Source organism: Malurus melanocephalus, unplaced genomic scaffold (genome assembly GCF_030028575.1).
Source record: "Malurus melanocephalus ecotype Western Australia unplaced genomic scaffold, MMel_1.1 scaffold_90, whole genome shotgun sequence".
In the NCBI taxonomy this organism is placed as follows: Eukaryota; Metazoa; Chordata; class Aves; order Passeriformes; family Maluridae; genus Malurus; species Malurus melanocephalus.
Window position 1 is genome coordinate 1,569,850 of NW_026623322.1, and position 25,237 is coordinate 1,595,086.

A 25,237-nucleotide genomic window follows, 5' to 3' on the forward strand; every position below is an offset into this window, starting at 1 on the left:
TTGATATATCCTAGAACATGCTGACATGTAAAATATGGGGGTACTTACTGTCCTCTCATGATGGAGATGCCTTCATTTAATTGACAGGTAGCTTGTCACTGACAAAACCACCCTGGATTCTATGCCCATAATCAAGATTCTTGTTGGATTTGCAAAATGGAGGAGAGGAAGCAGAGAGGAAACAAAGCAACACTATCATAAAATAAGGAACTCGGTGCCAAATCAAACCCACCACCCTGGCATTATTAGCACACTGCTTTAGCCAACACATCAAACCTCAGGGCTCATGAGAACATGAAAATATGAATCACAGCATAATCTCMAAACATTTAAGGGCAATCACAGATTTAATCTCTTGATGTCACACTCTACCTCCACCGCCAGTTTTCCACATTTTTTGTCAAAAAAATATGAGCCTGCCATTTTAAGGTGGTTTCAGCCTACCTGGGATCAACATGCCAGCAGTTGGGGTCCACCAGATATCCCAGGAACTTTGTTGAAAAGAGCCAATCTCTGGGGTTTGACATGGAGTCACCAGCGCTGCAAGTGACTCAGGACTTCCCTGGCACAGCCTGTGCGCCTGTTGAGTGCTGCAGAGCATGAAGATGCCAAGAATACAACTACACAGTTGTCAAGCAGAATGTACAGTACATTATGGGCAGAACCATAGGTGGTCAGAGCACAGAAGAGATCAAACGGTATCACAATATCCTCATAGCGTCTATATCTGATTCAGAAAACAATTTTCTGCTCATTCCCTTCTAGTGCAGGAAGTGCAGAGTTTCTTAGAATTTCCCAGCTTCTTTAAGGATTCCTAATAGGGTTCTCCAGTGTCATGGTTCTTACAATAGGGCCTTCTTGGAAGGGACCTCACTTCCCATGAACATGAGAAGCACATGCAGCTCCTGAAGAACAGAAAGTCTTTCATCACATCTTGCCTTTCTTAGGGTCTTGGCTGGTTCCATTTGTTATGGAAGAGGATGTGTCTGGGCCATAAGGGGCCATAGTGTCCCAGAATCCAACCCAAAGCCAGAGCTGTGAYCCCATGTCTTTTTCTCTAGACAGATCACTACCACAAACAGGAATTTTGCCATCTGAGCCAGACAGCACTTGGCAATCCAAGCTGTGTCTGAGGAGTGGTAGCGCACTCTTGAGGCAGCGCTGCTGACCTACCACCAGAATACAACTGATAGACTGCCCCAAACCCCGGGGCAGGCCAGTCCTAACCATCTCATTTTGAGGGTCACAGACAGACATAGACTTTAAAGGGGTTTGCTCTTCACACCCAGTTTCCAGAGCCAACTGATCTGTGTATTTAGTGGCCAACTATTTCCCCTGATGGACCTCCAGCAATCAGTGCTTGGCCACTGCAGTTGTGGTCCCTCCACTGTTTCAATGAACAAAGTTACCTGGTTTTGGATCACAGGGCCATTGAATTCCACATGGTCACAACCCAGGTTGTTCTGGGATATTACTACTGCTGATCATCTAATGTCCCCTGGGATATATGGTACATGGAGAGGCTGTAAAGATTAGCCACATCTAACTAATAAATCCTAACACAATTGCACAGTCCCTACYGAATGGTTCTGGAAGACYATAAAATGACAGAATRGTTWGGGTTGTAAGGGACTTTTAAAGATCATGTCATCCAACCYTCCTTCCATGGGCAAGGATATCTCTTACTAGATCAGGTTTCTCAAGATAGGAAGCAAGAGGTCTTGAMGCAGCCTGCAGTGCTGTGCTGCACTTCTACACATTTGACCACAGCTTCTTGCAGGAATCTGAGGCCAGTCTGAGGCTGATTGGGAGCCTGAAGGCCARGCTCCATGATAATCAGCCTCAGGCTTGATGTGGAACAACCCACCTGCCATGAAGCAGCAGGACTGGGGCTGCTCTGCAAGGGGCAACAATGAAAAGCCAGGGCAGATCACATCAACAGTGACCGCACTGGGCACAGAACCCAAGCAGGGCAGCCTGCTGACAATAGTAGCTGTTGACAGTCACAGTGATCACCAGGTAAATGTGAGATGGCAGGTCAGGTCCAAGTGGAATCCATGAAACTCWGTGAACAGAAGCTGCAGGATACAGGCACACGCCTGCCAGCAACACAGCTCAGGAAAGGGCTGCAGGCCAAGGCTGGAGCAGAAATGGAGCTACCCCTGCAGCTATGCTGGCCAGAGTGCACAGGRTATCTCAGGATCCAGGTTAACTCCAGTGCAATTGAGGAGAATGTAACACAAACTAAGCAAGCACAGGAACTGGCCCCAACCACCTTGCACCTTCTAACTGGAACTTAAAACCGAGGACAAATATGTCCTGAGGGTGTTAATCTGACCACAGACCATTGTCTCTTCCAATCCTTCAGTTACCCATTGCTACAGCCATGACGAAAAGGTCGCATAAAGATTCAGGCAAACTTTTAAGGGTGGGAAAGGAGCAGAAATGAAGGACCAGGCTAGAAAGAATGTCGATTCAGGCTTGCCAGTTTTTCTGACTGAATAAAAATGTAGGATATAGGACCTGTGAGATCACCTGCTCTCACTCCATAATGAATAAAAATTATAGAATTCCAACTTCTGGTTAAAGACAAGGACAAACTTTGTTTGTGGATTTTTGTTTGTTTTACTTTCAAATAAAAACCTTAGAAGTATACTGAGAGCTGGGTTTCRATCCTAAGCAACAGAAAGAATGGTCTCTCTGTTGTGAAGTACTACATGTGGAAATGCCTGAAACTACCTTAAATAGAAACTGCAAAATTCAGAATACAAATTGTATTTTATAGATAACACTGGATTTCAAAGAATGAAGAAATTGTAGCTATTCCATCTATTTTCACACTTAAAATTCAACTGTATGGATTACGTGTGTTGTAACCAAATAGAATAACTAATAAAGATGCACTTAGAGAGGTAGATGAATAAAAATACATTCCTTGCCACAGAGCAGGTTGGAGAAAACCCCCATAGTACTGTGCACTCACTACACTAGGAGAACATAAAGTTACCACTAAATTAGTTAAAAGGTCTTTATTGCCTGGTCCAGATTAAGACTTCATTAAAAAGTGTGCCATCATTTAGAATGAAATCTTAAATATAGGGGACACCATTTAAGCATCTACACACCAGAAATTGCCGAAGTAAAATTACGCCTTTAAGCACTGCAGGTAACCAACAAACAGATTGTAGCACTAACATTTTTGCCTGAGGTGGTCCGATATCCTTGCTGTTATTCTAGTCTCACTTCYTCCTGCTCACACACCTGTATGCTTTTTTGCCACCCAGTGTGACTACACAATACAAATGAACAAACCCACTAAAAGGTCAGTCATTTTAAAACCATACCATTCCTATCCCTAACACTGCTGTRTTTTTGAAACATGCAGTTGGTTGGACTGTACGATTCTCTCCATACTTCAGCTGAGATAGCTTTCACTTACATATTACTGATGACCATAAATAAATAAAAATAAGGCTGTGCATGTCTTATCTGGACAAATCCACACTTTGYAAATTTAATCAGCCATACTATATAGTATTAAAGTAAAATATGTAGTAATTTTCCTAGTAATTTACTGCCATCTAACCATACATTTTCCCAAGGCACAGTGCACAAAAAGCCTCTGCAATGGCAGATCAGTCTACCACACGCACATTTTAACCCTCTAATGACACAGAAGGACTTGTTTTGCTCTTTGTGGCACATGACGTAAGACAGCACGAGAAACAAAACATGGACATTCAGATATTCCTGGTTCTTCATCAGTCACAATGAATACTGGTCCCCTAYACAAATGAGATACAATATTGTAAAATATAAGAATATAATTTTATTCTGTTAATCTGCGTATGTATTGGTACAGCTGTTCTGAGAAAGCTTCTGAAGAAAAYTTTTCCATAACTCTCACTCTCCCAGCTGCTCCCATTGTGTCCTTTAAGAGAGGATCTCTCACAATTTTTTCCATGGCCTCAGCAAATTGGGTTGGCAYAGGATCACACAAAAATCCTGTAACATTATGTGAGATTGATTCTAAAGGACCACCTGAATTAACTGCTATAACTGGACATCTCATATACATTGCCTCCAAAGGGACAATGCCAAAATGTTCATTGCTTGGTGTGTAAAGCACACATACAGAGTTACTAAAAAGAGARATTTTCTGTTCATCTGAGAATGATCTCAGAAAAGTCACATGGTCGTTAACACCAAGCTTAGCTGCCAGTCTCCTCAGCTCTTCATAGTGCTCCACATTTTCCAGAACTCGCTTATCGTAACCACCTGCCATAACCAGGTGAACTTCATCCCATTCATGAGAATCAAGTCTCCCTCGAAGTTTGTGCAAAGCTTCCAGAGCCAATGCCAGATTCTTTTTTCTCTCATACCTATTAATGGAAAGAAACAAGAACTTTTTCTTTTTCGGTATCAGGTCAGCTATATCTGCAGGAACAATTTCTTCAAAGCTACTGATGTTGAGTGATGGGTAGAGGACATCTGGGTTTATGTGAGATAGGGACTTAAATGTGTCTTTGAACACGCTGGCAGTAAACTTGCTGTTCACAACAATACAGTCTGCCATGCCAGTCGTGTACTCTTCCAGCCAGTCGAGCGGCAATCTGTAGAGGCGCTTTAGGAAAGATTCTCTCTTGGTCAGAAGTTGATCRGGAAAGTGACAGTAGAACAAAACCTTCTTTCGGGTTCTGGCCAGTCTAAGTACAGGAATGCAGGCAGACACCTAGTGCAACCAGGAGAGATGGATGAGAGGTTAATTATTTGTATCGATGCTACCAGTGTGCACATGTGATTTCAAAGCTGTGCTCTGGGCCTAGCTGTGCTTTGCAAACCAAGTGCCTTCTCCCTCTCCCCTCCGCAAGCACATCAACTTGTACTCCCTCATCCAGGACCTCTTGTTGTGGCCCTATAATTTCTCCCTCAGTAAGGCACCCTGCATCCCACCCAGGCCCCATCAAGACAGGACTTCTCCAAGCACCTCCTCCTGCCACTACCAGGGATGCAGGGAACAGAGCCCAAGCAGCAGTGACAAACCCCAGTGGCATCCCCCAGCTGCTCCAGAATGGAAGAGATGAATTGCAAAATGTGGAATATATCAAGATTATCTTAATTCAGGATGTTCTTTGATGTAWGATTTTTGTACACTTYCAAGTCTAATCAGCTAGAAAGGAGACCCAATCAGAAGAACAGGCAGCAGCTAGCAATCCTTAGTCAATGACATCCTGGAAGTAAGCTTTAAGGATGTAGTAAATCRATACTTTGATTTATGTCTATGTATACATTGCTAACTTGGCAAAATRCTCAGGGTCCYTGTATCCYATAGCTAAACYATGTTCATTATAACACTAGAAAACACACCTACAGCTCACAAAAACCCCTGCCCAGGCGAAGACCATTTCCCTGAGCATGTGTATAAGTTAATTTGGGTTATGTAACTTGTATGGAATCACAGAAYCAATGAAGTTGGAAAAGAGATCATCAAGTCCAAATGATGACCCAACTCCACTGTGTCAAATAGACCATGGTTCTAAGTGCCACGTCTAGTCTTTCCTTAAATATATYTAGGGACKGTGACTCCATCACTTCCTTGGGCAGCCCATTCCAATGTATAAYCACCCTCTTTGTGAAGAAATTCTTCCTAATGTCCAAGTAAAATCTCTTCTGACGCAGCTTAAGACTGCATGGTCTCTCATCCTGTCACTAGCTGTCAGGGAGAACAGCCCCACCTGCKAGAACATCCTTTCAGGCACTCAGAGAGGGTGATAAGGTCCCCGCAAGCCTCCTCTTCTCCAGCCTAAACACCCCAGCTCCCTCAGCCACTCCTCAAAAGACTTGTGCTCCAGATCCTTCCCCAGCGGCCCTTCTCTGGAAATTATTAACCAATCACACATTATGAGGGGCTGCAYTTGGGAAGTTACTAACTCTGAATTTCTGATTATAAAGGATGGCACACCAAGCCCAATGGGGTGTGCTTGATTTGTGAACCACTGCAAAGCAGCCAGGCTTGCACTGCTCTGAAATGAACAACCAACGCCTCTCTCTTGAGTGTGTCATTATTGGCTTGTGGTACACAACATAACAAATCCAATTTTGTGGRGATTTGATGTTCTGGGAGCGATCTGGAGCTTCTCTCTCAAGAGAGACTGCACGAGTAGCGCATGTTTAGTCTGGAGAAGACAGAGGGGGATCTCATTAACCCATGTAAATACCTCAAAGGCTGGTGCCAAGAGRATGGTAACAGACTSTTTTCAGTGGTGCCCAGCAACAGGATGAGGAATAACAGCCATAAGCTAAATCAGAACAAGTTTCACATCAACATGAGGAAGACCCTCTTTACCTCGAGGGTGGCAGAGCTRAACAGGCTGCCCAGGGAGGTCGCAGAGTCCCCTTGCCTGGAGACATTCCAAATCCACCTGGATGCGTTCCAGTGTAACCTGCTCTAGGTGACTCTGCCTTGACAGGGGGTTTGGAGTARATCATCACCAGAGGCCCCTTCCARCCCTAACAATTCTGTGAAGAGCAGCCTGCCAGTGTCCCTGCCTCCCGTGTGGCCGGCGCCCCGGTGCCCATCTCCACCCCAACCCCCATGGCCGTGCCCGCACCTGGTCGCACACGAAGGCGTCGAAGGTCTCTCCGCTGAGCAGCAGCACGTAGAGCGCCACGAAGGCCATGCGCAGGGCGGCGCAGAGAGCGTGCCCGCGGCCGCACAGGCTGCGCGGGATCCAGCCGCCCGCCCGCCGCACCGCCAGCCCGCGCGTCTCCGCGAAGCAGCGCCCGGGGTCGTAGTGCGCCGTCCAAATCTGCACCCGGCAGCCCCGCGCCCGCAGCGCCAGCGCCGCGTCCACCACCAGCCGCTCCGCGCCGCCCAGGCCCAGGTCCGGGTGCAGGAACAGCACGGACAGGCCCTCTCCTCCTCCTCCTCCTCCTCCTCCTCCTCCTGCCTCCTCCTCCTCCATGGCCGCTGCCGTGGGGACAGGGTCGCATGCGCAGCCCGGCAGCCCCGGCGGGACACGTCAGCCTTCCTTCCCTTCCTCCCGGGCCTCGCCGCCCGCCCCGCCCGCCTGGCGGCCCCGGCGCTGCCCGACGCGCCGTTTAGCGCGGTCCCTCTCCGGCCCGGCCGCTGCGCAAGGAGCGGGCGCGACCGAGGCCTTACGGGGGAAAGCGCTCCGGAACGGCGGCCGCCGAACGASGGGTGTGGGGATGAGGGGCCGGTGCGGCTCAGGCATTATCCTGGGAAGCCGCGTGGTCCCGGGATGCGCGGCGCGGGGGCGGAGCCCGATGCGGGCAGGGACGTGGCCGGAGCGGCTGTAGCGGAGCGTGTGTGAGACCGCGCCGAGCCCGAGCCAGCGCCGCCGCCATGGTGAGGGGCCGCCCGAGGCGGGGGGCGGCCGAGGCGCCCCTTCCCCGCCGGCAGTGCCCGCCGCCTCTCACCCCCTCCCGCTTCTCTCCTCTCTCCGCAGCCCGGGCCCAACCCCAGCGCCACCAGCGTCGGCTCCTCCGGCCGCTCTCCCAGCAAGGCTGTGGCTCCCCGCGCCGCGGGATCCACGGTCCGRCAGAGGTGGGTGCCGCCGCGGCTCCATGGTGGGGCGGGCAGCTCTTGTCTCCGCCGTGCCCTCTGCCCGTGGGGCTGCCCAGGCTGGTGCGCTCTGCTGACGTGGCAACACAGGCTGAGCGAGCCCAGAGAAGGGCAGCGGAGCTGGGGAAGGGTCTGGAGCACAAATCCTATGAGGAGAGGCTAAGGGAGCTGGGGGTGTTTAGCCTGGAGAAAAGGAGACTCGGGGGTGACCTTAATCGTTGTAGCTAGGTGGRGGTCTGTCTCTTCTCCCAGGAATGTAGCGACAGGATAGGAGAAGCTGCACCAGGGAATGTTTAGCTTGGACATCAGGAGAAATTCTTTCACAGAAGGGGCAATTCGACATTGAAATAGAATGCCCAGGGAGATAGTGAAGTCACCATCCCTGGAGGTGTTTAAGACTGGGCACTTTGTGCCATGGTCTGGTTGACATGGTGGCGTTGGGTTATAGGTTGGACTTGAGTATCTTAGAGGTGTTTTCCAACCTACTTGATTCTGTGAGTTTGTGAAGTATCTTGCTTCTGCGGAGTCTCTTGGAGTGCTTGGYCCTACAAGCTGGCAGAGTGCTAACGTGTTGTTTGGTCTTTATTTCCTTCTGTTGTCCATTAAAGGAAAAATGCCAGCTGCGGGACAAGGAGTGCAGGCCGTGCCACGTCCACAGGGACTGGCGGGATGTGGCGATTCTACACTGAGGACTCTCCAGGCCTCAAAGTGTAAGTTGGGTTAATGGGTAGTGGTAGGCTTGAGAGCTGTAAAGTTCCCTTGCTTATGTAGTCTTCCAGTCCTTGAATTAATAATAATATATCRGTGTTCTGGTGTGCATAGGGAAACTTGGTGAGTTGATGGTTGGGGTGACATACTTAATCTGGAGTAGTTACATACTTACATATGTAAGGTGACATACTTACCCCGGAGTAGTTTTTAGAGTTATAGTGGTTTTTAAAAGGTAGGTACAAATTACATTTCGTAATTGCCAAATCTTACCCTAAGTGGTCTTTGAAGACTGTGAGCAATCACTTTGRTGTTGAGAAAGATGACTTGTCTAAGTCAATTTAGGCATCCAAGTGCATGTTTTCGTTCTCTTCCAAGTAAAAATTTTTGGGATTTGTTTTATAATAGCTGTGTTGTGATCCTGTACACCCTGTGAAAATAAAATATACCATATGCTTACTTCATCTCAGGTATTCTATTAAAAACTGCAGATAAATTACTTTAGCTGAACTTGTCTAGCAAACAGGTTGTTACACCTTGTATATCTCCTTTTTTACAAGGTGAATATTCCAAGATTATGGTCAAATATCTAGTTATGTCTCTTAAATCATAAAGAGACCTCAAGTTTTTGCTTTTTTGTCCAGTTTGAGTCATTCAGATGAGTTTCCCAAACAAACTGTGCAGCTTAATACTTGGGTAACAAAAGTGGAAGGTGTATTTCAGGTGATGAGTGCATGCTAAGTTGTATCCTGAGTGGGAATTTCTGCTTACTGAAGAGTTTTGGTTCATGACCTCTTGTTCTTACTAAGTTGAAAAGTCTTGAGATGCTCAGGGCTGACCCTCTTGCTTGTGGTTTTTTTTTTTTTTTCCTCAAATTGAGTAATATTTTCTTTTGGACTTCTTTAAGAGGGCTGCACAAACAGAACACTTTGGGGAAGTACTAGTGATAGCCTACTTAGTGATAGTTCCACAAGTAAACCTTCCTCTGAAGTAGTCTTAYGTGTTTTCATTTTCATATGCACTTGACACTTTAAAAAACAAAATGCATYCAGCAAACCACCAAAGTAGTGCTGTTCTGCCTTGCTTATTCCTTATGGGATCTAGAGAGGAGACAAGGCAAAGAAAAGACAATGAGCAGCAATAGTGTTCTAGAGCAAATCTAGATAGGCAGGGCAACTATTTTCTCTGTTGTTTGGCTTACTAAAGCTCAATTAAAAAATTAATAAATCCAAACAGAAAAAAACAGAAGGGCAGTATGATTTTTTTTTTGTAGAGTTGTGATCCAAGCTTTAACAATTTTGCTAAGTTTTCTTGAGAATCCTGTGGTTTTACTTTTGGTGCTCAATGGCCACTCATGGTTGTTTCCATCTTGAGTGCAAGCAGATCAGTAAAAAGATTTTCCCATCTTACTTATGTTGCTACACTGCTTCACAATTTTAAGGTTTTGGAACACTGGAAATGGTTTTTTAGGAGCTACTTTGGATAGCTGTATGGTCAGGCTTTTAATGGAAGAATCAGATCAATACAAGTGAGTTGGTTTTTCAAAACACCCCATGCTAGATGTAACAACTTCTGAGCCATGGCTTGGTCGCAACTTTCTTGCTTATGACTTTCCATGTATTTTTCTAAATTTTTTTTTTCCCATAGCAACCAACTGTTATGATCTGTTTAGTAGGCTTTAAAGTGAGAATGGATTATAGAGGGTTTGTGATACAAACAAAGTAAATGCTCCAGCTGAAGTTGTTTTTAGAGATGGTTGTGATCACTGCATAAAGCAGTGTGAAAGCTTAGCCTGGTAGTGGTGGTAGGTGGGCTTTTTTGGTGTTTTTTCCTATTGTTTAAAATGCATGCTCTTGAAATTACTGTGAAAAAATACATAAAACCACCTGAAGACAGGTTAATTCATACTAGCTAYACTGAGGGGGATTTTGCTCTAGATAAAAAAGTTTCAGTTTTATATTGTGTAGAATTATATCAATGCTTTGGGTATTTTATATCTATTTAACATCCAAAATAATAAATATATTGAATARGCAAGTTGGTTACCCTCAGGAAAGATCCTTTACCTGCATTATAAGATGCTTCAAGATGTGTATGCCTTTAAAAACAACTATTAGCGAAAGGGATTTGTGGAGGATTTGGCTGAGAGTGGGATATGATWTTTTTCTCATTAAAGCTTGGAGATTACATACTTTGAAAAGAAAATCAAACCCAAACTTTTTCTTCTTTTTGGGTCACTTGGTACATGTAGTTCTTGTATCTTGTCTTGGGCTGTCCTGCTTAAAAAGCTATAGGCAACATTTCCTGTGGATAAAAAATCAAATCTGGTTTGTGGTACAATGTAAGGCCTTATGAAAGGCATTCTGAGAATGTGCAGTACCAAATCTTTTGAGGTGTCTGAATCCATTTATTTATTTATGGTGGGCTGAGAAGATGCAGGTGTTTGTGTCAACAGGTTTTCTTTGGGAGTCGAGGAAATGAGGTGTATGTGTCAGTATTGGAGAGCTGATTATTCTTTAAGGGTTCAATGTCATCTGCATGTTTAAAAAACACACTGAACACACCATCAGTCTCCTCTTTTTATTTCCATGTAGTTCTGTTCTGATTARTTGTTCTCCTTTATCCCCGTGTGCCTTTGACAGAGCAGCTTACCTATTCCTACTGCTGAAGGCTCAAATGAATGAAATAGTAATTCAGATGTAGTGTAAGGACTATAAATTATGATTTATATTATGTAGGATATAAAATTACATGTATAAATATATATAAATTAATAAAAATKATAAAATTATTATATTTATTTACATGTATAAAATGCTGGGGTTTGAGAATTATGTTCTGTTGCTTAGAGAAAGATAGCCCTTGAAGGGGTTGTGTATATCATCACTGTGTATGTGGACTTAGTTTATTTTGTTATGGGTTTATTTGCTAAATGTTTTATGTCTGTGTTCAGGGTTCTCCATAGCCAAATATGTCTAAGTATGATAGATAAAAATTGAGTTTTAAAACCCAGTGTAAGATTGCAGTTGTGAACATCTGAAGTATGTGGATCATGATCTCATAGAAAAATGTCAGTAAACTCTTTGAATCCTTTTTCAGTTTCCTTTTTTTTTTTTTTTTACTTTGTATTCAGGTAGCATTTGCCTGCTTATAAACAGTAATCTGAAGGGTAGCACAGGCTGGATATCAGATTTCCCAATAGCATGTTGAAATCAGAAATGAGATTGTATGAAATGAGTGCTATGAAGGAGTGTTGAGTGTGTGTAATGATGTAATTGTATCTCAGAACAGCATGAAACAGCTGATTGAAGGTATCARTATGCACCCTAAGAGTAACCTGGTTTTTTAAAGCATCACTATACAATTTCGAAACAATATATAAAAGTAAGGAGGTGAAAAAAAATTATTAAGTCATTCATTTTAGGTAAAGGTTTAATGATGTAGCTTTTCCACTTGGTGTATGTTTTTCTAGAAAGCAGAATTCCCTGTCTATCACCCACTGCTGCCATTGTTTTCAAAAGAAATAAAAACCCTAAYATAAAACAGCTAATGAGAATTTTATGCCAAAATTTTAGTAGCCGCTAGAGGACTCTGTTGGTTTTTGTATCGGACTGCATCTCTGCTCAGGTGGCTATCTGAGTAGTAAACAYAGAGGATACTTCTCCAGAGATTGTGAAAATAAGGGTGCAGAGTAATGAACCATTAATGGGTTTTTAAGCAAGTTATTTTTTTGTTACTCTCCTGTGCTCTTTTGTGTAACATTTAGGGTGTGTAGAACTGTCTTTAAAAACAGTGGCAGCAGCAGTTTTTGATAGAGATGGCTATCTCATTTCTATGTGCTTTAGGGTATTTCTGTGGGAATGGAAGAAGAGTATTGTCATACAATTTCTTATAAACTGATGAGCTCACTTGGCTGATAATGASTGGCCTTTGGGCAAGACAGACTTCTTTTTTATGTTAATGCATTTTCTCTTTATTTTTAGTGGACCTGTTCCAGTTTTGGTCATGAGTCTTCTTTTTATTGCTTCTGTGTTTATGCTGCACATCTGGGGTAAATACACTCGTTCCTAGACTCAGCTGCCAACTTAAAGCATACATCTTGGACCAAAACTATGGTGGATCCTGGTTGTTCTTGGAGAGAGACTGGGGAAGCTTCCTATCACCTGTTGAAGTCCTGTCAACTTGGGCTATAATACCGAATTAATTTCTCAGTTTGCTACTTGGGCAGCTTTAAAGCCTGTCATGGGTCATTTTATATTTGTATCTGTACACTTAGAATACAGGTATTGCAATAAAAGTTGTATATGGAAATAGAAACAGTCTTAACTGTATTTTTTCCTCTTCCAGCATACCATGGCTAACACATTTTACTTGTGGTTTTCGTAATCGTATTTCTGAGTAAATGCCATTTGACAGTTCAAACCAGATTCTTCCATACTATATTTGCTGTTTAATTTAATGCTAGATGGTCTTTTTGTGAATGGAAGAGACAAAAATCAGGTTCACAAACATGRAGTAACCAAAATCCTTGTTTAAATAAACCTGTGCTGAGATGGTCATKTTCTTCTGTTAACTCTAGAAAAATAGGTGGATTTATTTATTTCCTTAATGCAACTTAAACTTTACTCAATGCTAATTATATATWAAAGTTATATAAATGTGCTTGTTTGTTCAAACTGCACTTGACGAACAACATGTACTGGTACCTAACTGATTTAAAATAGAGTAATTATGTAGCTGTCAAAGACATTTTTCACTCTCAGGCACATGGTGTGATTCTTGGGGCTGTCCTGTGCGGAGCCAGGAGTTGGACTTCAGTCCAACAACATGGGTCATGTCCAACTTAGGATATTCTGTGATTCTATGACTGGAGGTCCAGATCTTTCAAGGAGAATTAAATGGAATAGGAAGACTGGAAAAGCAATGGATGCATTTTAAATAACAAGACATGCAAATAGGCTGAGATACTAAGCTAAGTGTTGCTTCAGATAATCACTCCAGTWTGCWTGTGGATATTCAYTATTTTCCTTTTGAACAGTCAGACAGCTCTTCCTCCTCTTTTTAAWGGTATTTACATATTTGTGCATTTGCATTTCTCACTGCTAATATGGTCTTGAAGTTGGGTAGAACTATTTTAGTCTGCTGTTCACGTAAAGTCCTGGTTGAATATCAGTTTGTAATGGTAWAACAATATTCTTAGTTATGCAGCTTTGACAGAAGTGCTAACTGCATGAAGCAGCCTCTCTTACCACCTTCCTTAAAGCAGTTCTTAAATTAGTGTTACTTCTGAAAAGACCAAACTGTTCAGAGCAAAAMCAAGAATAAGGAATATATTCTTGGGGTTAGAGACAATTGTTTTGAGCTCTACTCAAGCCATAGTACCTAGTGTAAATGTAGAGGGAAAGATAGAAGTCTTKGAGCAGAAACTGAAAATTATCTTAGAAAATGTAGTAGTAGGAAGGTTGTATTTTYAGAGGTTCGGAGGTTGAGAAACGGGCAATTTTGGTGACTTAAAGGTAGTGGTGACTTAAAGTGTAGCAGAACGCTAAACTGGTGGAAACTGATACAAATAAATCATGCATCAAAGGGAAAAGGATCCATAAATCATTTACCTCCATGAATATGGAGGGGAAGTTAAAACACAAGGGAAAATAAAGCAAGTAAAGGGTTAGCTCAGCCCTCACTTCAAAAGATGAGATAAGGATCTCTCACTTCAATGCTTTGCTTAGCAAGAAAATTAAATCTGTACAGTCAGCAATTTCWTCTTAAAGCAAGAAAACGTAARGAGAAGACCAAATGCAGGTCAGTGGTTTTGCTGATCATGTGAACAGCAATTGAGCTAATTTAAGGTGCTCAAAGGAAAAGGAATGGAATAGTCTAGTATAATGGTAAGGAATAAGGGATAATAGTAATATCAAAGTAGGTAACCTCTTTTTTTACTACTTTTTCTAATACACTGTTGGACTGTTTTCTAATACGGCAGGAAACAATTTTCTTTGAAACATTTCCAGTCCCTAAAAGTTGTTTTCCCACATCAAATAACTCTGTTTAAAACCTTCCATAGTTTTGCCTTTTTGGTGTCCTGCTGCTTCTAAAGACCAGAATTGATGATCTTGGAAAAGGGGAGAAGGCTTATTGCTGTACAGCCTTTTGTTAAATTTTAATACATTGAAATACTTTTAATACATTTAATTCAACTGAGTGTAAAAATGTTGACTATTTTGACAGTGCTGTCRTTGCTTAAGTATTTTGTTTTCCAGAATGGCCTGTATCATGGATTTTTGCATGCACTGTTAAAAGAGTCTAATGTCTTTAGTTTTGCACAAATTACTTCCCACCCTTTCTTGACTTTATATTTTGTGTCAGCTTACCTCTGRTGATAATTTAGTTGGGTTCAGCTAGCTGAAGTATCCATAGCTTTGTGTTMTATTCCTTGTACGTCCTTAAAACACAGATTTCTCTATTGTGTATTTTCAATGTGATTATTTTAATTATTAGAATGAATGTGTTGGATATTCATGCTCATATTAGTGTTTCATGTACAGAGTTTGTAATGGAATCTTGCAACTGATGTTTATCAAACTTCTCTTCCAGAGAGTTACAGATAAAGAAATGCAGGCTGCAGAGACTTACCAGAATTTTGGCTAATAATGCATATGAAATTTTGTTTGACCTGGGTGAATAAATTATAGCCAGACTGATCAACAGTAGCTAATCTGTAATACAGAGAACTAGTCTTTCAGTAATAGGTAGTAAAAAAGAAAGGACAGTAATTTGAAAAGCTTTGTATCAGGTGAATAGGAATTAGTAAGACTTTGGCTTTTTATGCCTGCTGGTATATCATGGAAATACAAGATAGACTGAGCTGACTGTTGCCTTAAATTCCCAAGATTGGCTGGTAAGTAATGTTACTCSTGTCTTACATAAAAGCACTATGCAGTTAGAGTATGGCATTTATTGTAATCAGTGGGGGAGAAGGTGTGTGTTCCTCACCTCAAGAAGACACGTTGGAGGGAAACAAACATATCTGCATGATACAACTGCGCAGAAGTTTGTAAAGGACCAAAATACTGTCGTTCAATGTGAATCTGAACCTGATACATTTGTTGGGTTTGGTAGACCTCGCTTTCTAATTTTGCTCCATTTTTGTTTCCATATTCCTTCCTTTACTTCAAACAGTAATCAATGAATAAAATTAATTAAATGTRGGGGTTTTTCTAAGTTCTTAATAATTTGTTTTTGTTTGATTGAAATRGCAGTGAAAGGTAATTGCAAATGTCAATATTTTCCAATGTAAAGTCACATTAKAATCAGCACTTTAGATAGCCACAACAATGTGAAATAGTATTGAACATATGGGTATAGATCATAGCAAAATATACTTTGCTATAGGAACCTGTGGATGTCTTTGAGGCAGCCCCCTGCTCAGAGCAGTGTAGTCATCAAGGCTTGATCGGATCGCTGAGGGCCTTGTGCAATTGCCTTTTGAAAATCTCCAAGGAAAGGGTTTCTCTGGGTWCTTGTCCCTGTGCTTAACCACTCTCTGAAGATATTTTTTGTTATATGCCGTTAGAATCCATTTGTTGGACCTTGCAGTAACTGCCTCTAGTCCTCTTGTTGTGCATTGCTGGGTGGGSTCTAGCTCCATCTGCTTTCTAGCCTTAGGGGAGGACAACAGCTTGTGTTTTTCCCTCAGCCTCTTGAGTGAAACAAGCCTGGGTGTCTCTGTCCCTGTGTGTCACATGCTCCAGCCTCCAACCATCTAAGTGTTCCTCTCCTAGATTCTCCAGTTTGTTAAGTGTTTCTTTTGCATTGGGGGCCCAAAACAYAGTTTTCCAAATAAGTGTCTCAAAAAGGAGTACTTTTGGGAGTGCTTTGCTTGACATGCTCATTGTGCATCTTGCCCCAGGGTTCACTTTCCTCGCTGCTGCAGTGTGCTACTGGTTTGTGTCCACTGGTACATTCTGTGCAGAGCTGCTCTCTGGAGAGTCAGGCCACATCTCACTGCATGGAGTTGCTCCATCCAAGATACAGGGCTTCAAATTTGTCTGTCCTGAAGTTCAGGATGTTTTTGTTGGCTTATTTTTCCACACTGCTCAGGTCCCTGAGATTGCAATACTCTTTTCCACCAGCTACCAATTTGTGAATTTTGCTGTCCTCATAAACTTGCTGAAGATGCAAATAATGAGACCAGTTGCCGTCCAGCCAGCATMACGACAGTGAGTTTGCATCACTGCAGGATTACTTTAAGCTTCTGTCCCTGTTTATGACCATCCTCAGAAAACCTGATATGTCTGGGCTTGAGTGTAATCCTGGCACTGAGATACTGGATTTCACATAAGGACAGGCTCTAGCCTCATGCGTGGAGGATGCAGTGAAAACTCAGACGCGCTTGAGAGTGCCTTCCCAAAATTCACTAGGCACTGTTCCCRGGCCTTCTGCTTATTCATTTCTCRCTCACCACCTGTGCATTCAGATCTATCTGCTGGCTCATAAACTGATTTATATAAAGTTCTTACTTCTCAATAGCCTGTACCATTTCTGTTACGTGTAGATCTCACAYAGACTATACTAGAAGATGCCTACAACATGCACTAGGTGGCCAGAGCAACACATAAAAGTTAATTTCTGGTATGATTTCATTTTAAAAGTGTGTTTTTCTGAATTTCCTCTCAGCGTTCCCAGTGAATCCAGAAGGAAGAAAACTTCCAAGTAAATATTCACCCTGTATTTTTTCTGCCAYTGAACTGACTAATTCTCTGAAAGGAAAAGAGGCTCTAGGAATACAACTGTAACCATTCTTCCAGGCACTTCTTTTCCAATWAGAAAGTATCTTTATGATAGTCTGCGAAAATGAGTTAAAGCCACTGCATACCAGCGTGATACCTGTGTGTCCAAATGCTCCATTTGGTGGACAGCTTCTCYTCCCCTTGTCTCCAAGGGGGAGCCTTTGCCTCTGGCAGACCCATTGTTTGTTGGGATGAAAGTCCTGGTTCTTTCTCTCAGAACATTTGTCCAGTCTCAAGGCTGGGTGGTTTTCTCCTCATTCTCAAGTAGACAAGATCCTAAAAGCGTTGAGGAAATTGTGTCTTCATATAATCCCAGGTAGCAGCCAGTGCTGACCAGACAGATTTCGTGTAGTGGCTGAAGCTTGGCTGTTTTCCGGGGAGTTTGGGTACAGACACATGTTTGAATGTACAACGGGCTTATCTTTGCCGTATAGATGTGGGAGAGTGGGAGAAAATAATACCAATGCCCCAAAGTTCACTTTCCCTGCTCTTGCAGGCAATGCAGCATTAAAGCTTTTTACAGGCTGATCAAACGCCATAATTTAAGTTATGTGAACTTCCCATGCCTTGCCTGAGAAGGTACACTGGGATAAGTACAGCAGTTGGCTATCTCCCTGTATAAAAAGACACCTCTTGGCAGTGAACTTGTAGGTGTAGTCATGCCAGGGTTAGTAAAATCTGTAGCTGATTCACAGGCRATGTAAATATGCCTGTACTTCAGGAAGATGGTGTTGGTGGAAGTCAGCCTGTGCCTTACCCCTACTGTGCATGAGCATCAGGTAATGAAAAGATGGTATCTTTAAAAAGCCACCTAATCACCGTGTTTTGTAGAAAAGTGCTGTGAAACAATTGTATTCATGCTCCAAATCCTGTCTCCACCATCTACTGTAGAACAGTGGCTTTCAGATAATGCTAAAGTTGGAAACAATAYTGCTACTGATAATTCATGGATCAGATTACAAGGAACTTTGTCATAAAAACTGGCATACATTCCAAACACAGCATCCTATCKTACTCTTAAGTGTCTTTGTGAAGTACCCAACTGTGAAAAACCTGCAAAGACAGATTAACGTGGGAGAGTGATGGCACCATGGGTTCTGGCATTCCAGTGTAACTCCATTGTGCTGTTGTAAACCAGCAAATGTATGGAATCAAAGCCRTTCTTTCTCATAMAAAGTCTCATTTTTTCACTGTGCATTTAACACCATCAGGTCCCAGATTTGAAAGTGTAACTGCAATGCCTAATTAGCACGCCCATGCTAAATATTTCCAGTACCTTCTGTGACGGAAGAGCTTTCATGCAGTGCTTCCCATCCTACATTTCCCTTCTCACCCTCACTTGATGCTGCTGGGTAAAACTCCTATAGCACTAAGAACCACTGCTACTTGCTAGCTATTAGTAATAAGCTATACCGCCATCATTTTTTTATTCTCACAGTTTTCTGCCTTCAGGCTTTGGCCAGATTAACCCCTCAGGTTYTTTTCTGTTTTAAGCAATCATAATGCTTCTGCTCACCTCCTGATAACCTCCTGATAAGTAGCAGTTGTTACTTATTGACATTCATATGTCAATGGTGAGGTGGTTGGAACTAGATATTCTTTAAGGTCCCTTCCAATCCCAGCCATTCTGCAGCTCTGTGATTCTGTGTATATCAGATCTGGATGTAGTTCACTGAGGAGCTGGCTTGGTCTTGGTTGGTCTTGGACAGGCATTGCTTCCTTCTGCTTGCTGAGAAAGGCAGTAATGACAGGTCATGCTCTTCGTTGTGGTATGTGAGATAGAGCCATTTGCATCAAAGTAATGCCAGTGCATTGCTCCTGCTTTCATTTCCACACTGCATCAGTGCCACTCCCAGTTTCTGTGTGTATGTGGCCACCCTGGTTCATTGCCAGAAAGCACTGCTTGRATTTCTGCTGAGAGGATCTGGCATCATCCCACCATTTCCAAGAAAAAAAAAATGATACGAAAGCATTGGGTAGATCTCACCTATTCACATCTGCTTCCAAAACTGATCTCTATGCATTAGGGGGTGTGTTCTTTTGTCACATTAATGAAGAAATAATAATGTTTGTTTCAAGCCACACTTGCTGAGTTGGGATGAAACTTGAATGTATATATTTCCTGTGAGATGTATGCTTTCTTTGCRTGGAAGCAGGGTATAGATGAAAGAATTTGATCTTTTTTTTTTGTATAGCAATTCAGTGACACAGGTCAGGCTGGAATGCAGAATTTCTGGAGTCCTTAAGTTGTAGATATTCCTTTATGTAAAGCTGTGCTTGGCATAAAAATATGAAGTCCATCTGAGTTATCCTATGCATGTCAGCACTAGGAAATACAAGAGGACAGTGGCACAATGTGTCAGTTTAGAGCAGAGATTGGCTGTGTCCACCTCTCACCCCATGTGATCCACCCTCAGTATATGAGAGACAGTGATAAATTTGGGCTTAATAGCATCCTTCCTAAAACTAYACAGAGGTCATGGAGAAGTTGAAGGCAGTCTTTTCACAGCAGTTATGGCAGGAGGGCAAGAAACAAAGGGTTCAGGTTGAAATGAGACAGATTGGGTATAAGGAGATACCTTTTCACCATGAGGATGGTTGAGCCAAGGTTGACCCAAGCAATTGTGCAGTCTCCTTTCTCCATTGGATGTTTTCAAGACCTGATGGATAAAACCTTGGGAAACGTGATCTGAGCTCTTAAATGTTGAGTTGTAGGTAACAGAGGGTTGCACTACATGACTTTTCAAGGTCTCTTCCAACCTGAATGATCCTATGACCATATGATTCTTGTGGAATCTTTTTGCCACTGCCTTGAAAGTCTGCATCCTCTGAGATTTGTGATGTTTCTGCTGCTCTGCTGCACAGCAGGTGATGCAAGGAGCTGAAGGTAAAGCAGAATCTCAATAAAATTCACTCCATATTTTCAAAGGTCATTAAGAGTTATGGAGAGAAAGAAGATTCTTAGTTTTGTCTGTTATTTTATTCAGTCTTTGGAGCTTGAATTTTTGATAGACTGAACCAAGTAGAGTTCCATGATATTAGCTAAGAACATAGTATGCATTGCTAATAAATAAATCCCATATCTKCAGGAATCATCAAAACTGTATATGCTACTCCATCTGCTGGGGAAATCAATAACAACTTCCAGTATTTAAGAGGTGGGGACATTCTTCAGTCACAAAGGCTGGGTTTTTCCAATCTGTTTTATCTCTGTAAACARGAGTCTTTGCTTTTGCTACACAGGACACACAGGAAATCTTATCTTCTTTGGGGAAATTATAGYTTTTGAAAAAATTCTGCAGTTACAATTACTATTTTTTCTTCTGTTCCCTTTGTTTTGAAAGAAGTTGCTCAAATCAATGTGGTTGAGAGGTTGMAAACAAAAGACACTGAAAATCCTGAAAATTTTGGCCTCCTCTTTTCTATGCATTGAAGACTCAGYACATGGTAATGTTTGCTAAACTACCCAGAGCAGATCTTGGAAGTCAGTCTTTGTGGTCTAGGATTGCATTCTGTCTGTGAAGGGCTTAGCTCCATGGTCCTGGCTAACACCTCTCTAAACAACATCATCAGCTGGAATTTCTTCACCAAATTCTGTATTGACTGCATAGAGGTAAATGACAATGATGGTGTTGAAGGTGCCTGAAAATAATATGAATATATGAAGCATGTTAGCTTGAAATTACATCTCGTATTTTTGGAAGGTAGTAGATGTAAAGGTCATATAGCCTCTTCATGTGCTTTGAGATTCTATGTCTGATAGTAACTTCTCTCTTGAAATAAGAGAACCTCAATAGAAAAACCATGAAAGAGGAAAGGCTGAGCCAAGAATTACGTGGATTGCATAGGTGTCATTTTTTTTTCATTACATAGACAGCCACTTTTTTCAGAGTAACACACACTGAAATGGAGTGAGAGAGGTCAGAGACGATGAGCTTCAGTCTAAATCTGCATTTATGTTTGGATATGCAAGCAGAGACTGAGGATTATGTCTGCTGTCCTGAAGACTCACATCTACTGTTWATTCACATATTTTAAGCTAGAGAAAGAGTAGTGAGAACCTATCAGGAGTACAATCGCTTCATTCTGGTGAGAAGTAAGCTTTCATTTGGACCAAAGAGATGTTAAAATGATCTTCACAGCCATGAAATTTCAGTTTTGCTCTTCTTTGCAATGAATAAAAATGTGTGTTTGTTTCCTGTATGATGGCAAATTTGTAATTCAGACATTTGTCATGGAGACTGACTGATGAGTAATGAAGTCTAGTCCCTTCTAATTTAGTCTGAATTGAATATTTGATCTCAAAGAGAGTGTTTGCATCACAGTCCCTGCCACTTCCCGGAGGTTCACTTGATCTGAAGACATGAATTCTTGAGAGGTTTTTTCAAGCTCAGAATTTGACAGGRTATTCTTCTGTGGTGGATTTTCAGTTCTCCATCATATGGCCAGGGTGCAAGGAACAGCTGTAATCTTGTAGCCAAGTAGATATGAGGCCACAGGCTTTGTCTCAAGTTAACAGTGGAGACCTCTGAACCTTTGTATGGACTTGTCTTGGCCTGCCTGTAGATTTGTTTTAGCTTATTTACCTGTTTTAATGACTGTCTGATGACCAAGTAACTATTGATTACTTTGTTTTAGGTTTTGATCACTTTGCACATCTGTGTGTGGTATAGCACCTAGTTTTATATATATATATATATATATATATATATATATATATATATATATATGTAACTAGAAGATATTAATAACAAGCACTTATTCTTGTAGAATGAACTGTGTATGATCCTGGAATAAAGCACCTTGTGGGTTACAGGGACAGAATGATACCAGAGGCCCCACGACTAGGAACAGCTCACCAGAGGTCCTTTGCAAGCAATTGAGGCAAGGCAATCTTCAGAAACTGGTAAAACCAGTTAGGGGTAACAAAAGAACTAATACTAAGTATCCAACATTGGTAATACAAACGTTTTGTAACAGTGTTACACGTGTGTAACATAGAGTTGGAGATGAGTGGAAAAAGGGCAAGGTGCAGAGGGGGTTAGAAAACATGTAAAAAGCACTCCAAGCATATTCCAAGCTGAGGAAGAAGAAACTATCGACATCATACTGGCAGAAGATTTGAACGCTGGGAGCTCACTGTTCCTCTCCCTCTACTCTGAGGCTGTCATTGTTAAGACCCAGAGGTGCAGTGGAAAGGAAAATGGGTTGGTATTTCCTGGGCATAGTGACCCTGAAATGAGAGAGTTTTCAATTCTGGGTGAAGTTAGGAGTGGTGTCAGCAGAACTGCCACCTTGGACTTCCGACAGGCCTGTTTAGGAGATYAATTGACAGAATCCTGTGGGAGTCAGTCCTGAAAGCCTAGCMAGCATGAATTTATGAAAGCCAAGTCCTGCTTGGCCAGCCTGATTCCCTATGACAAAGTGAACCACCTAGTAGATGAGAGAGAGGCTCATCTATCTAGACTTCAGTGAAGCATTTGACACCATCTTCCACAGCATTCTCCTGCAGAAACTGGCTGTTCATGGCTTGTACAGGTGTAGTCTTTTCTGGGTTAAACTGTCTTGATGTCTGGGTTGTGGTGAATGGAGTTACATCCAGTTGGTCACAAGTGATGTTCCCCACGGCTCGGTATTAGGGTCAGTACTGCTTAAAACCTTTATTGACAATCTGGATGTTCAAGTGCATCTCGGTAAGTTCACTGATATCACCATGTTACGTGGGAGTTGATCTGCTGAAGGGCAGGAAGGATCTGCAGAGGGACCTGGCCAGGCTGGATCAATGGGCTGAAGACAAGTCCATGAGGTTAAACAGTGAGAGTGCAACAACTCCAGTCAGTGCTGCAGGTGGGAACAGTGGTTGGAAAGCTGCTCAACAGGAATGGACTTGGGGGTGTTGTTTGACAGCAGCTGAGCATGATCCAGGGTGTACCCAGGTGGCCAAGAAGGYTGATGGCATCSTGGCTTGTATCAGAAACAGTGTGGCCAGCAAGACAAAGGAAATTATTTTTCTGCTCTACTCAGCAATGTTGAGGCTGCATCTCAAATCCTGTGTTCAGTTTTGGGCCCTTCCCYTYAAAAAGGACATTGAGGTGCTGCAGGTCTCCAGAGAACRKTAACAAAACYGGTGAAGGGTCTGAAGCACAAGTCTTGAGAGAGTCGTCTGAGGGAGCTGTTGTTGTTTAGCCTGAAGAATAGGAGGGTCAGGGAGGACCTCATCACCCTCCACAACTCCCTGGAAGGAGGTTGTAGTGTGGTGGGAATCGATGTGTTCTATCATCAAGGATGAGAGGGAAGGCCCTTATGTTGTGCTAGGGGAGGTTAGATATTAGAAAACAAAACTTTCACTGTAAGTATCATTTGGCACTGGAATAAATTGTCCAGGGAGGTGGTGGGATTGCTGTCTCTGGAACTGTTSAAGAAGCATCTGCATGTGGCTCTTAAAACTGTGGTTTTTGGGTGGTATGGTGGTGCTGGATTGATGATTGGATGAGATAATATTTAAGGTCGCTTCCAAACTTAATGATTCTGTGATGCTAAAATGTTTGTGTATATACAATTTTAAGTAATTTAATTTGAACWGTAAAGCATTARTGTCATTGTAACTGGATGGGTRATTCTTTCATTGGACTGTTAAGACTTCAGCTGAACTCACATAAGATCATGGCATTGTAAATGTGGTGTGTTCCCTTTGCCCTTTGCTTTTCAAGTTTATCAGACTGGTGGGAATTCAAGCAGTTTATAATATAACCTAAATGCAATGATTTGGTAGGAAAGGTTAGGGAACAGTCATGAGCTGTGTATCCCTGACGGATATAGCAGAAGTATCTTGAGGTGGCCTGTCATGAAGAGGTACATGCCCATCTTTTGTTAATGCTTAGCTGGAGCTAAGCAGATGAATCTGTTTTCAGAGGTTTTTTATTTTAGAAGAGGGTAAAGGGGAAAGCTGTAATCAGGGAAGGAGTGTATTTATGTCATGAGTTGCCCTCATCCTAGAAAGGCAAGCTTTCCAAAACCAAAGACTTTTTGGAGTCTTTAGGAAAACACAGCTTACACGCTCCTCCAGATGACACTACTGGGTTTGGCCTTCACACACTTGACCCAAATATACTGAATATGTGGTTTAATTTATGAGATATTATTTGGGGATGTTTCAAGCAGTCATCATCCTCTGATACCAGTATTTGCCATCTTTCAAGATAACMCCTAAGTGCTGCTGGAGCCAATCTGGTTAGGTCTTGTGCAGTCTTCTGCTGTTGAAGGAAGAAGAAGGAAACCCACTAGATTTAGAGCTTATTTACTTTGTCTAGCAGTATGTACAGTGATTTAGGTAGAGCAGTCATTACATTTCAGAAATTGCGCTAAGACAGCTTAGTTCGGGAGCAGATCTGTGAAGGAGTAGAGTCTGTGATGGTATTTAAAGGAGAGCATCAAAGGCAGAGGAAATGAAGCTGCTACTGTGTTGTTTTAAAAGACTGGAGAACAAGCCACATGGATATTAAGAGGAAATATTGTTAAGCCATAGGCTGTTTCCTGTGAGGCCAAAATGCAATCCCTACAATTCAAACTGCTCTTCATATGTGTGAAGGACAGATTTAGACCCACGAGGGAAAGAAAAGCTGTGAAGAAGAGGAGGAGGGCTAACAGCTTACTTCTTGGCTGTTAACATTGAATAATTAAGCACTAACAGCCAAAAGGAAAGCTGTTGTTTTCCTAGTCCAAATACCCAGCCAGGAATAAAACATTAAGCAGCTATAGAAATGATGTCTTTCATTTTCTTTTCATAAAACAAACTACTAAGTTAAACAACATATACTTTGGATACATGGAATATAAGTGCATTTCATCTGGCCAGAATTGTAATTTCTGGAATTTTTTTTTGCATTTCATGCGTAATTTGAACATGGTGTGCTGCGTTTTTTCCCTTTAAATTCATTGTGCATCTGTGGAAATAAAGGCTAGTATCTGGACTATCAAAGCTTTAATCCGTGACTACTTTATGGTAAAAAATCCCTTAAGTGTTTGTGTATACCAGATCTTACCAGGTTGGCTTTTTTTTTTTTCCCAGCTGTGTTATTTGGTTTAAAATTTTTGTTATTTACTAACCTTGTCCTGCTTCTGAAAAGCAAGTCATTAGTTCGTGCTTTTACTTATG

General features: G+C 42.2%; 2 protein-coding genes across 4 annotated transcripts in view; one reads left to right on the plus strand and one right to left on the minus strand.

Annotated features, from left to right (window-relative positions):
• Window positions 1-2,632: 2,632 nt before the first annotated feature.
• ALG2 (ALG2 alpha-1,3/1,6-mannosyltransferase) lies at window positions 2,633-7,040 on the minus strand. Its single transcript, XM_057368337.1, has 2 exons — window positions 6,612-7,040; window positions 2,633-4,732 (listed from the first exon to the last, which is right to left on the minus strand). Exons 1-2 carry the CDS (start codon window positions 6,963-6,965, stop codon window positions 3,830-3,832), a joined length of 1,257 nt encoding a protein of 418 aa, XP_057224320.1. The 5' UTR covers window positions 6,966-7,040; the 3' UTR covers window positions 2,633-3,829.
• A 63-nt stretch (window positions 7,041-7,103) lies between these two features.
• SEC61B (SEC61 translocon subunit beta) overlaps window positions 7,104-25,237 on the plus strand; it is a 102,971-nt gene continuing 84,837 nt past the window's right edge. The window contains exons 1-4 of one of the 3 annotated variants that reach the window (XM_057368340.1): window positions 7,241-7,369; window positions 7,470-7,567; window positions 8,194-8,295; window positions 12,277-12,610. In XM_057368340.1, the coding sequence (XP_057224323.1) occupies window positions 7,367-7,369; window positions 7,470-7,567; window positions 8,194-8,295; window positions 12,277-12,364 (291 nt within the window). In that variant the 5' untranslated portion in view covers window positions 7,241-7,366 and the 3' untranslated portion in view covers window positions 12,365-12,610. Of the gene's footprint in view, window positions 7,370-7,469; window positions 7,568-8,193; window positions 8,296-12,276; window positions 12,611-25,237 lie in introns of those variants that run through there. The other 2 variants (XM_057368338.1, XM_057368339.1) reach the window with 2 other exon arrangements.